The sequence below is a fragment of the Pungitius pungitius genome, chromosome 14 (assembly GCF_949316345.1).
Source record: "Pungitius pungitius chromosome 14, fPunPun2.1, whole genome shotgun sequence".
In the NCBI taxonomy this organism is placed as follows: domain Eukaryota; kingdom Metazoa; phylum Chordata; class Actinopteri; order Perciformes; family Gasterosteidae; genus Pungitius; species Pungitius pungitius.
Genome location: NC_084913.1, coordinates 15,604,813 through 15,618,189, shown reverse-complemented (window position 1 = coordinate 15,618,189; position 13,377 = coordinate 15,604,813). Strand labels below are relative to the sequence as shown.

General features: G+C 46.9%; 1 protein-coding gene across 2 annotated transcripts in view; it reads left to right on the top strand.

Moving 5' to 3' along the window:
* LOC119227703 (peroxidasin) overlaps positions 1–13,377 on the top strand; it is a 35,691-nt gene that overhangs the window by 17,025 nt on the left and 5,289 nt on the right. For both annotated transcript variants that reach the window (XM_037486718.2, XM_037486716.2), the window contains 12 exons: positions 284–401; positions 845–1,014; positions 2,347–2,619; positions 2,997–3,272; positions 4,795–4,907; positions 5,173–5,329; positions 6,175–6,283; positions 8,546–8,703; positions 10,144–11,150; positions 11,273–11,769; positions 12,001–12,135; positions 12,233–12,441. In XM_037486718.2, coding sequence (XP_037342615.2) covers positions 284–401; positions 845–1,014; positions 2,347–2,619; positions 2,997–3,272; positions 4,795–4,907; positions 5,173–5,329; positions 6,175–6,283; positions 8,546–8,703; positions 10,144–11,150; positions 11,273–11,769; positions 12,001–12,135; positions 12,233–12,441 — 3,222 coding nt within the window. The remainder of the gene's footprint in view (positions 1–283; positions 402–844; positions 1,015–2,346; positions 2,620–2,996; positions 3,273–4,794; positions 4,908–5,172; positions 5,330–6,174; positions 6,284–8,545; positions 8,704–10,143; positions 11,151–11,272; positions 11,770–12,000; positions 12,136–12,232; positions 12,442–13,377) is intronic.

Below are 13,377 nucleotides of genomic sequence, written 5' to 3'. Positions count from 1 at the left end.
AGGAGGGATCTTAACCTAAGAGACCTTCTAAAGGCCCCTGCATATGGGGGGTGCGGGGGCGGGGGGGACACCTGCACACACTTAGTGATGAAGAAGACAGCTTAGGCTAAGGAACCGACAGTCGGTGGCCAGAGGGTAGTCTCCTATTTGTCTAAACTGCGTCTGAAGATCTGCCTTCACATGGTGAAAGCTTTCAGACTTAAACAATATTGGCACATACAAAATGAACGGACATGAATCTACAATCACCCTCCCATTGTCCTGCACTGTGCTTTTCCTCCAGAGGTACCTAGGATCACCTCACAGCCCCAGGATGTCGATGTGACATCTGGCAACACTGTCTACTTCACCTGTAGGGCTGAAGGCAACCCGAAACCACAGATCATCTGGCTCAGAAACAAGTAAGACACTTGATGTTACGTCCATGTGGAGTAACCAAAGACTCCTTCCTCTCACTGTATTTATGTTGTTTTTGTTTTTTTGTCGTTTTTTGAGACAGACGTGATATGTCAGGCTTTAGGATGAACTGACCAGCAGTCTGTGGTCAAAAGTTCACTAAATAAGACAGGTTGACTCAAATCGGATTAAACAATGAAGTGTTGATGAACACTGATGCTGGAGTGGATGGTTGAGGCATACAACTGTGATGCGGTTATTTGGTCTTTATTCAGCTAGTTTCATTTGTCTTTAAATCATATAGATTATTTGCATTTGAAACAAATGAAACAAAAATATCCATGTTTTGGTTATGCTTTTTTTCCATTTCATTTTTTAGAAATTGAGATTATGCCAATTTTTGTAAAGGTACAGAAACTGATTTCTCTTTCTCGGTGGCCTCTGACAGCAATGCTCTGAACATGCGCGATGATAGTCGGCTGAACCTGCTGGAGGACGGCACGCTGATGATTCAGAACACCAGGGAGACGGACCAGGGAGTCTACCAGTGCATGGCCAAAAACGTGGCTGGAGAAGTCAAGACCTCACAGGTCACACTGCGATACTTCGGAGCACCCTGTAAGTGTCTGCTTTGAATCTCCACCTCTGCACACCACATGCAACCTATTAACTGCTAAAGCGGCAAATATCTGTACTTTCTTCTCCTTGCATTTTAAAAATAGCCTCGTTTTTGGCTTGTTTTGCGGCTTGTCATCGTTCAAAAACACACAAAACTGATGCGGATAAATTGCGGCATCCGGATCGAGTGAATTTGATTGTAGTTAGATGAGAAGTATAAACACTTACCATCCAGACACCCTATTGGTTTATACGCGATGCGCCTGCAGATGACACAAATCAGAGTGACGCCGGGTGCAAAAAGTGGTCGGTGCGAGATTCATTTTTCAGGACGGCAGGTTGAGGTGGTCGGTCCCCCCGCTGGTCGGTGGTTGTGGTACAAGTTGATCTCAGTTGGTATTTAGCGACCTGAACCCTTCTCCTCCTCATGCATATTCCTTGTAACGTTAAATGAGTATCATGACTATGGGTTTGCCGTACATGTTTTTTTTTTTACTTTTTTGAGAATCTGGCATAACACAGCGAGTGCAAGTAGCGCAGCGTCTTAAATGAAGTGACGTGTGTCTTAATGCGAGGCTTTAGAAATTAACACTAAGGGATTCTGTGACGCCAGGTCACGTGATCTAAACGCACTTTCCCATCATATTGTAACAGACTGACATGTTCTGTGAGCGAGTTTACACATTAAGAGTTTGTCCTTAATGGACATTCTTTCCCCTTACAATACTTTTACTTTTTTACATTAAGTAGTTTTGAAACCAGTACTTTTATACTTTTTCTTAAGTTGAGTTGATACTTCAACTTCTACAAAAGTATATTTAAACTCTAATATCCATACTTTTACTTTAGTAATGAATGTGAATACTTTTGACACCTCTGTCTGTGACTACAGGGGTTTTCCTCAGAGTTCATCAGTTTAATAACCAGCCCAGTGGCTTTCATATTAAATGCATCTCCCACATACCACACACACACACACAGATTCATTTTGGAGGCTCATTTCCAGGGTGACGGATGACCCCTCTTTGAGGAACCGTTTCTGAGAGCCGATTGCTGTTCTAGCCGTGTACATATTTTCTCTGAATCCACTGTAATCCAAACATGGATAGGACTGCACCATTGTTTTGTGACAGACGTAAGAGGTTGCTGTAGCAGCAGTCAAAGTGCTGTTGTTGACAGATCTTTGTGTATGAACGAACCTTGCAGCCGCACTACGCCTTGTTTGGCTGCCACACCACTAGCCTCCCTGAAGTTATTCAAACCCTAACCCAGGTTTTAATTGTGGATTCCCCTAACCGCATTCCCATGTCCACCCGCCTACTTCTCCTCCAGCACGGCCAAGTTTTGTGATCCAGCCCCAGAACACTGAGGTGCTGGTGGGAGAGAGCGTGACCCTGGAGTGCAGCGCCACAGGCCAACCACAGCCCCGGGTGACTTGGACAAAGGGTGATCGCACACCCCTTCCCAACGACGCCCGTATCAACACCACCCCTTCTGGAGGGCTCTATATCCAGAACGTGGACCAGACGGATGGGGGACATTACACCTGTTTTGCCTCCAACAATGTTGATACCATACACGCTACGGCGTATATCATTGTACAAGGTAGCTATCAGAATTCCCCTTTCTCTTTCAGGTGAATGGACTTGGGCATTTTAAATGAATATATATTTAGTCTTTGCTTGTTCTTGTACTATTTTGCAAAAAACTGGAAATGCCGACTCTTTGGAAACTGTGAAAACAAAACATCTTTATTCATGAAACAAAGTGATTCACAGATGTAAAAAATCTATTGACACTGGACTATTAGATCGCACAGTGATTTTACCTGCTATTATCCTGAATATGAATCACTGGGTAGCTCACATTATCAGTTATGTTTCCTTGAACTGACTTATCCCAACTGCTGTCTATCAGCTCTATGATGTGTAATGGAAATGACATTAAATGAATTAAATCGCTATGTTCTCTTTTGCCCAAAGCGATCCCCCAGCTCACAGTCACTCCACAGGACCAGTCCGTCCTGGAGGGTCACACGGTGGACTTTCCCTGTGAGGCGAGTGGTTACCCCCAGCCGGTGATTGCTTGGACCCGTGGAGGCAGTCCGTTACCCCTAGACCGCCGCCACGTGGTCCTTGCCTCCGGCACTCTCCGCATCACTCGCGTGGCGGCCCACGACGAGGGCCAGTACGAGTGCCAGGCGGTCAGCCCCCTGGGGACTGTGCGCTCCGCCGTGCAGCTCAGCATCCAGCAAAGAGGTGAGGGTGTAGGGCGCAGTCTCAAACCTTCAGGTCACAGCTAGGTGCACTTAGCTTTAAAGTGGGAGTGAGGATCATCACGCCATTCATCTGCTGCAGGGGTTAGCGTTGAGAAATAAGTGTGTCCTGTGCGACAGAAGAGTATAATATTTGGCCCTCATCAAACACTGCAGGAAGGAGGAGGGGATTGGTAGGGGGTCGAGTTTGAAGGGGGTTAGAGCAGTTTAGCACTCTCCAGACACTGCACAGCTGACATTCCTAAATGCAGATCTTCTATTAAACAGTGCTTATTTAGATCCTCATGAATTCCTTCTTTATGAGTGTTATATTTGTCAGCGACCTTCCCTCTTTATTTAATATATGTGCATAGTAAATGTCATTTATTCTGCGTATGCTGATGTTTTTTAATTTGTCTTAACAAAGTCATTGTTTCTCACTGCTCCTCCCGGTGCAGATGTTTGTGTGTGCATGCACACAGCTGAAATGAAAGGCTTGACATAGCACAGGAAAACATGTCAGTCTGTAATCCTCTGATGACACCATGTTTTTCCATGTAGTAATGGCTGTTAACACGGCACAAAGTATACGTTGCATAATAGCCCCACTCTGCTAAAGTGCTGTACGAGCTCACATGCACGCTGGCGCTGGGTGACTGCTGCCCTGTTCTTTGAGTGCTGTGCAGAGCAATAGACGGAGCGTTTAAAGAAAGTGAAAACAGTGCATGAGACGCATTCCAGTGTCCCACTCGATGATATTACCTGTTTTGGTTAGAGCGCAGCCCCCTTCCACATCGCCTGCAGCTTGTGTTGTGTATTGTACACTGCAGTGAAACCTGCATTTTAGAAAGTCCCACTTTGATTTAAAGACAGTTAATTAGTGTCAGACTACCGTTTCAAAAACTAGTGGGATTTTCCCATGGCCAGGTGGCCCACTGCTGGGAACCACATGGGAACTACACCAACTACATGGGAACCATGAAGGAATGTGAACCGTGTGTGTGTGGGGGGAATATCCCCTTTTCCCACCCAACACCTCAGCTGTGGAAGGGTTGTGTCATGAATGTTAGACAGTATAACACAATGACTCTGTAATAATGCTCAACACTGTTTATGTGTGGGCGGGATCTGTGGCTGCTGACCTACTCAATGTTTGTACACAAATGGAAAACAGCTGTATGGATCACCTCTGTGTGGTAAAGTTCATCATTTAAAAAAACAGAAAATGATTGATACTGCTCACACAATATGTTAAATCGCAAAACCACCCTTTGAATTACAGTATAAATATGTCCCACTAAGACTTTTGCATTGCCCTAATTTCTACCACATGAAGCAATGTGTTGTACTGTACATTTTGCTGCTCTGTAATAAAGGGAAGTGTGTGTGTGTGTGTGTTCTGTGAACAGGAACTAGAACACACATATTCTTTTTATGTTTTCATGTTTGCTATGATGAACTACATAATGCAGTTAATACATGTACAGTACATTAACACATGTGTGTGTATTTTTTAACTCATTCAGTAACGCCTGTTTTCACAAATGCTCCAAGGGACGTGACGGTGGAGTCTGGCCAGGATGTCCAGATTCCCTGCAGCGCTCAGGGCCAGCCACAACCTGTCCTCACCTGGAACAAGGTTAGATAATAGACCCCCTGTTGTCACCTCACCACCGCAGTGGTTGAATGACAACAGGGAAGGAAAAAAGGGGACTGGTCTGTGGCTAATCGATTTGCAGTTATAATTTCAGTAAAGTCACTCAGTGATTAATATGACAAAGTAGTTTGTTTCCATCCAAAAACCCAAAGCTCAGTAAATGTACAAAACAGGCGCCATGGACACCGCCACATGCTGACTCCCAAGGTCATGACCTCTTTGCTTTGTTCCGCCCTCGCTCTCCCAGGACGGTGTACAGGTGACGGAGAGTGGGAAGTTTCACATAAGTCCCGAGGGTTATCTAGAGGTGAAGGATGTGGGCACTGCCGACGGCGGACGCTACGAGTGTGTCGCTCGCAATCCCATCGGCTACCAGGTGGTCAGCATGGTGCTCACTGTCACAGGTAAACATGGTGCTCACTGTCACAGGTAAACATGGTGCTGTCCGTTTCCACTCTGCCTTGGTCGCAGGATCACGTTGAGACTATGATAACAAGTAAACTAGTATGAATGTAGCAGCAAATCTGGTCACATTTGTGATGTTTTTCTAGTCGTAGTAAGTAAAGTAAATTCTCTGATCATTCAAAAGCTTAATTCCTGGGGGAGGAACTAATGGAGGCACATGTTGGGAAGCAGTTTGTCAGCTGTGAAGCGTCTGTGCTTGTGTTGTTGTTTCCTGCTGAGATTTCTCAGGTCAGACCACAGCCCTCTGCTGCTGACCTGTAGACAGTATCATGCGTTCAATGGCACACATAGGGCAAGTGTTCTGAAGTGCAGAACCTTAAAAGCTTCATTCTCTTCTACAAACCAAAGCTGTATTTCCTGGTAAATAGATGGTACTTGTTTCCTACACTCAAAGCTCTTTAACACTAGGTCATCATTGGTACAGATGCACAGCCATTCATATACTGATTACAAGAGATACCATTCCAGGTGCCACCTGCCCATGAGGATTACATAGCATTTAAACTCCCACACTGTAGCCCATGAGCGTCTTGCCCGAGGACACAGCAACATTGATGATCTGCATTCCCACTGAGCCACAATGGCATTGGGTCGTCGTTGGTCAGGGGGACATTATCTGCTGTAACCGCTGTATGCCTGGTGGACATTAGCTGGCTGATGGGGCTTGCTTACATGCACTAAAAGGCATGCATCAAAGCCCCGAGTTGTATTGAGCAACTTTGTATATGCCCCATTAAAATGGCAGATTTTTGTATACTAATCAGCTGTCTCCGTGGGCCAACAGTTCCTGCTGTCAGCAGGGAGGGTGACCTCTTTGTGAGTACGTCCATAGAGCAGGCCATCCGTAATGTGGACAGCGCTATCGAGTCAACGCGAAGACGTCTCTTCGATGGGTAAGTCACAAGTGACTCTTTACACTCAGTAATCCATTAGTTATGTGTCAGCATCAAGGAAAAGCTACACTTAAACAGGAAAACATATTTAAAGTCATACAGGAATTGTACAAATCAGAGTAATATTAAGGTTCACATTTCATAGCACACATTTCTCGATCTAATGCTTCATTTGCACAGTACTGGACGGCTCTACTCAGCTCCACCAGTGAGCCAAACATCTGTCAACATGTGGGTGGGAGACCTTAGAGAACAGAGACTCCAGCATGCTGTTCTCTTCACCTGGTGTCCCATACATCCAATGCTTTGTTAAACAAATCTTCACCTGGTCATCATTATTCAATGTATGCATGTAACCATTGTTTGGGTTCCTATTGGCTAAAGAGCCCACACGCGGTGGTTAGATAACGCTCTTTCCTCTACTGCCGACGCTGATTGGTGAAAGCGAATCGTCACCAGCTTGACAGAGTACACCCGCACCTTTAAATACCAAGCTACTCCGTATTGTCCACCTTCGTCTTAGTTGCTTCACCAAGATTTAAGGAAACGGCCAACATCAACAGTAGTATACACAAAGTGCAGACTGCATGGCTCCGGCAAGAGAGGGGTAGGCAAGGTACCATGGGGGGCTCTTAATGAAATACACTTGCACACATTTTGGGAGTTTTTCACACAATCATGTGATTTTGATTTGTAATGTCCTGTGTCTCTTCCTATTCAATACAACTGGAGAGAATGGTGTCTTTTGACACATTTTTATTGTTTCTATACTTACACATTTAAATGTCTAAAAACTAAAGCGTCTTTGGTATAGATTGTAGGCAAGCGTGCAGCACTCTTCCACTATAGTTTGTCATGTATTCTACTGCTCTGTGTAGTCTCAGTCGTTGGAACACACATCTCACATCCTCTTGGCACATGGCCTACATGTTTGAAGTCTGACTCAAGGCCTTCTGGGAGAAAACGTGGCCGGTCAGAAGGGTTGCTATTATTGCCTCTCTTTCCTGTTTTAGTGCAACGGGTTTCTAAAGATGCCGAATCGAATGTTCCGTTCACAAACGCGCCCTTAGGGACAGACATTCAGTCACACAGTTGTTCCCACAGCCTCAGTCAGTGCATGACTGCTTGCCAAGCAATCGTTATCTCCTTTTCTTCTACATCAGCGCGAGCATTTTGGGGATGATAAAATGCTGATGATTCTGTTTTGCATTCACCTGGTGTTAGAGGTGTAGTGCAGGTAGTTTCCATATAGCTCCCGAGTGTCTCCTTCCTGTTGGGTTATGTGGTTAGCAGCTGTGTTGTTCTTGGCATGCTCACAAATGCACTCTCCCCACACATGCGTTCACAAACACACGTACACAACGACGCGCATGAAGAGCAGCAATGCACACATGAAACCATGATATCCTCACTGGAGATGGAGGGATTTCCCGCTGTCTTGAATGGCGATCGCAGATAACGAGGCAGCCTCCTCGGCTGATGGGTCAAAAGCCAGAAGGACATTAGAGAGTGAGAGATGCTTCCAACACGTGTTTATCTAATCAATTGTCAAATAGCCAACTCTCGGGTGTTGTTTGGCGACAGCAGCTGTTCATTATGGAAACAAATTGCAAATCTGCGACACCAGCTTTTCCAAATGATCAAATACGATTAGGCAGCCATTTCCCACAGGGAAAAAACAACAGTTTATACACACTTTTAATCAGTGTGGCTTACAGCTGTTGACAGCCCTGTTAGTGCTGCCAACTTCCTGTGAGGAAGAGAAAGGGAACTCACCACAGAACACTTTAATGGAAACACACTGGAAACTTAAAAGAGAAATGTTTTGAATACACTTGTATAGTCTACACTTACACTCTGTAGCTATCAAACAATATATGAATATACAGTTTGCGTTGCTGCTCTACCAGCAATCCAATAAAATGCTACAAAGATGTGAAATTGTTCATGTTATGGCGTATGTAGTAGTTCTGTTTGGAGGTTTTGGCACGTGTCTCAGGGGTTGGGCCAAACCCTTGAGTGCACGTGTAAAACTAGGTTGAGGGGACAGTCAAGCCGTGACTTTAGTTCTTCTTGTTTGAACTCTGTGGACAGCTCCAGCTGCAGCAAAGACATGATCTGGGTACATTTTTGGAGATGAATCAAAAAGCAACCAGGACATTTGACTTGAAGTTGAATGTTCAGCCATGATATCCTGTTCATAGTGTGTTCCCCTGCATCACTCGTTGGTTCTCTCCCTAACACTGTCTCTAATCCCTCCAGTCAGCCTCGTACTCCTGGAGAGCTGCTGGCACTCTTCCGGTATCCACGTGACCCCTACACGGTGGAGCGGGCCCGTGCCGGGGAGATCTTTGAGCAGACCCTTCTTCTCATCCAGAACCACGTCAACCAGGGTCTCACGGTCGACACCAACGGCACCGGTGAGTCGAACAACCACATTTAAAGGGCTGTGCCTGTTGTACCTTTACTGTAAAAGAATCTGCACAAACAAGGCTGCAACTATTGTATGATTTTACAGGTTGACTGTAAAATGTGCATGTACACCAGGACTGATGAAATTCATCTTTGTAAAGATTCACAAACGGAACGAGGGCTCCTCCTTTGTTTCGTCTTTTGAGAGCGACCTGTATAGGAGCCAACTTGATCAACATAAACCCAATTCCAACACCATCTGCTTATTTTACCTGAAACATTGTCTCGTCATTTGACGGCTCTTAAACTTTTCTTGAGTTTGTGGAAGGCGGTTATTTCATCTACACAAAATAAACATTGAAAACTACAAAGAATGAGCTGCATAGTAGCCACAGGTCTGTTTAACCTGCTTCCTTTAATGCGTCTCCACTAAGGAGAGTGTCATCAAATTTTAGGCTGAGTAAGTGTAGCTATGACAATGACAGATGGAAACAACATCCTACTAAAGTCTGTCTGTGGATTCAGTAACAAGTCTCATGAGCCAGTAATTCAATTCTCAACCTCTTTATGGATGACCATGTTTCTGTGAGTACATTTTGGCTGTGGACTGGCCCTCCATCTGTCTGCCATTTTCTCTGGTGCGTGACCAGAGGAGCAGAGACCTATTGGGGGGGTTTTATTAGCCCTACGTCCCACCCCCCCATCACTGAACCTACAAGCACTGTTGAGCATAGGACCCTTTTTTAGAAGGTGTTTGGTGGTGTACAAATTCATTTGTGTGTGTGTGTGTGTGTGTGTGTGTGTGTGTGTGTGTGTGTGTGTGTGTGTGTGTGTGTGTGTGTGTGTGTGTGTGTGTGTGTGTGTGTGTGTGTGTGTGTGTGTGTGTGTGTGCACAAGTTCCAGCTTGTGAAGTTAGTTGGAGGAAAAAAAAGGAGGCAGGGAAAAAGAAATGAGCCGTGTGTAATGTGAACAAAGGGAGAGTGAGGCGGTGTTTGCGTTACTTATGCCAACATCTAAGTTTTCATTGTTGCACTGTCCCCAAGCCGAGCTCCCAGGGACTTTGCCCCCTGTCAGCAGAAACATGCCGTTTATGTTTTATCTCTACGGCAACACCACGCAGTCTGCCCACACTCTGACCCCCTCTCTGGGGAGGTGTTGAGGAAGGTCTCACCCAGCCTCCACCAGGTTGGCTGCACACGCGTCACACACACCACCGACCCACACACACTTGCACTTTGATGTGCTGCAGACGTGAGCTTCCACAAATATCGCATATCCAAGCAAGTCGGGGCGCGTTAGCGACACACTGTATGCAGCCTGTGCCCTCTGGACACGGGATGGTTGCGACTCTGTCTTCCATTCGGAAAAGAATATAATGTATGTGAATAATATGTTACGGTGGACACCAATGGAAAGCTTGGCTGATGTGACCTGTATGCTTTCCGCAGCATTCCGCTACAACGACCTGGTGTCCCCTCACTTCCTGGACGTGATCGCCAACCTGTCGGGCTGCACGGCCCACCGTCGCTTCAACAACTGCTCCGACATCTGCTTCCACCAGAAGTACCGCAGCCACGACGGCACCTGCAACAACCTGCAGCACCCCATGTGGGGCGCCTCCCTCACGGCCTTCGAGCGACTCCTGAAGTCGGTCTACGACAATGGCTTCAACCTGCCGAGGGGCGCCACCGAGCAGCAGCACAACGGCTACAGGCTACCTCTGCCGAGGTTGGTGTCGACCACCATGATTGGAACCGAGACCATCACTCCTGACGACCGCTACACCCACATGCTGATGCAGTGGGGCCAGTTCCTGGACCACGACATGGACTTGACCGTGGCGGCCCTCAGCCAATCGCGGTTCTCCGACGGCCAGCTCTGCACTCAGGTCTGCACCAATGACCCGCCATGCTTCCCAATCCAATTCCCAGCCAATGACCCCAGGCAGCTGAGGAGTGGCGCCCGCTGCATGTTCTTTGTCCGGTCCACCCCCGTGTGCGGCAGCGGGATGACCTCTCTTCTGATGAACAGCGTGTACCCCAGAGAGCAGATCAACCAGCTGACCTCTTACATTGATGCTTCAAATGTCTACGGCAGCTCACGCCACGAATCGGAGGAAATTCGCGATTTGGCCAGCCACCGGGGTCTGCTCCGACAAGGGATCATCCAGCGGACGGGGAAGCCTCTTCTGCCCTTTGCTGCAGGACCTCCCACTGAGTGCATGAGAGATGAAAACGAGAGTCCAATCCCATGTTTCTTAGCTGGAGATCACCGTGCCAACGAGCAGCTGGGTCTGACCGCCATGCACACAGTGTGGTTCAGAGAGCACAACCGGATAGCTACAGAGCTACTGAGACTCAACCCCCACTGGGACGGGGACACCATCTACCACGAGGCCCGAAAGATCGTGGGAGCCCAGATGCAGCACATCACCTACAAGCACTGGTTGCCAAAGGTAGCAACTGTCATCTTAGGGCTAACGCCGCTCTGTTGTTTGAAATAACAAGCAAAACATCACCTCCAAAATAAAGGATTAAGGCTAAGATGTAATGTTGCGTTCTCTTTCCTGCCTCCTAGATCCTGGGTGAGGCCGGCATGAAGTTGATCGGCACGTACACCGGTTACAACCCCAATATCAACAGCGCCATCCTCAGCGCTTTCGCCACGGCTGCGTTCCGCTTCGGGCACACCCTCATCAACCCAGTACTCTACAGGTTAGACGAGGACTTCCAGCCCATCCCACAGGGACACATCTCGCTGCACCGGGCCTTCTTCTCTCCGTTCCGCATCGTGAACGAGGGCGGCATCGACCCGCTGCTTCGCGGGCTCTTTGGTGTCGCCGGCAAGATGCGGGTTACCACGCAGCTGCTGAACACGGAGCTGACGGAGAGGCTTTTCTCCATGGCACACGCTGTGGCTCTGGATCTGGCCGCCATGAATATACAGCGAGGAAGGGACCATGGTATACCGCCGTACAATGATTACAGAGTCTTCTGCAACCTGACCTCGGCTCAGACCTTTGACGACCTTAGAAACGAAATTAAGAATCCGACTGTCAGAGAGAAGCTTCAGAGGTAATTTTGCACTCAAGATGATCATTCTTATTTTTAGACCTTTTCAAAACTTTGCTTTGGACCAGCATACAGCAAATTAGATTAGATTATCTGCAGGATATAGTCATTCATGCCTGTGGACCTAGTCTTTATATAGTTCTTGTTGTGGTTTGACTGATACTCACTTTGGGGAAGTATATATTCATAATCTCACATGGTTTAGTGTCCCTGACTATCTTTCCTGTGTGGCAGGCTGTATGGCAGTCCTCTGAACATCGATCTGTTCCCCGCTCTGATGGCTGAAGACCTGGTCCCCGGCAGCCGAGTGGGACCCACCCTCATGTGTCTGCTGGCAACCCAGTTCAAACGCCTGCAGGAGGGAGACAGGTACTGTAGGGGGAGTAAAGTTAGTGTAACATCAGAGTACTCATCACCATGTGAAAGTGTGCGAGGTAAAAAACATCCCACTGGCCTTCTTCTCCAGGTTCTGGTATGAAAACCCAGGCGTATTCTCTCCTGCCCAGCTGACACAGCTGAAGCAGGCCTCTCTGACGCGGGTGCTGTGCGACAACGGGGACAACATCACACGCGTCCAGCAGGACGTTTTTAGGGTGGCCGAGCTTCCCCACGGCTACGGTAGCTGTGATGACATCCCTCATATCGACCTGCGCATGTGGCAGGACTGCTGTGAAGGTGAGAGCAGGTGCAGCTCCCCACGGTGTATTTCATCAAAGAACAAAGCGCTTTGGTGTAAAACTACTGAATAAGACCTCAGACGGGCTTTTTTATTGCTATGTCAACACATAGGATCTAAACCAAGCAGTCCATTTTGGGGTTCATGCGGACTGGAGAGTCGTAGAGGACAACACACGCTTTCGCTTAGTAATGTTGCTTATTTATGGTGTATTTGTTTTTACTAGAATTGAAAGGCGTCCATAACAAAGCTAGTGTAAAGATAGTTCTACTTCTCTCAAGGCAGTGTCGATGTACACAAATGATCTCAAATGGGATTGAGTGGTGCTGTGAAATCCACTGCAGGTTGTGTTTTGCATAATCAGTGTTCTTCTGAAAACCATGACCTCTCACATCTTTCATAAGTGTGATCATGACACTCTTGTGCCTCTTCACTTTGTGAAGTCACAGGAAGAAGCCTACACGTTTCAGGGAATGTTTCGGAGAATAAAAGCCTCACAATATCTCACCCTCATCTGAGGTTTGCTTTTGATAAAATCTAAAGTCTGACATCAATCACGTGTTTATGCTGCAATTTAGAGCAGCAAAAGGTTATTGCCTGTGTGTGGCTCACGTCAGTTAGATGTCACCAGTGTGTTGGTTGCTTCATGCATAAAAGTTGTAAGTGTGAAAACAGCATCTGGGATCATTTCTCTTGAGAGAAAAGAAAACTTTCTTCTGGCAGATGTGGACTTGGTTTTGTTGTGAAACAGCGTCAAAGTTTGAATTCATAAAGCTGTGAAATGTCATACCGCTGCTTCTCTGCTGGATCTCCACTCTGCTGAAACACTCTGATATGACAACGGCAATGCTCCAACACTGCAGGGACCAGATTGTTTTAAACGTTTATACAGCTGACAAAGTGAAAAAGAGATGAATGCAGAGACCCCACTGCTG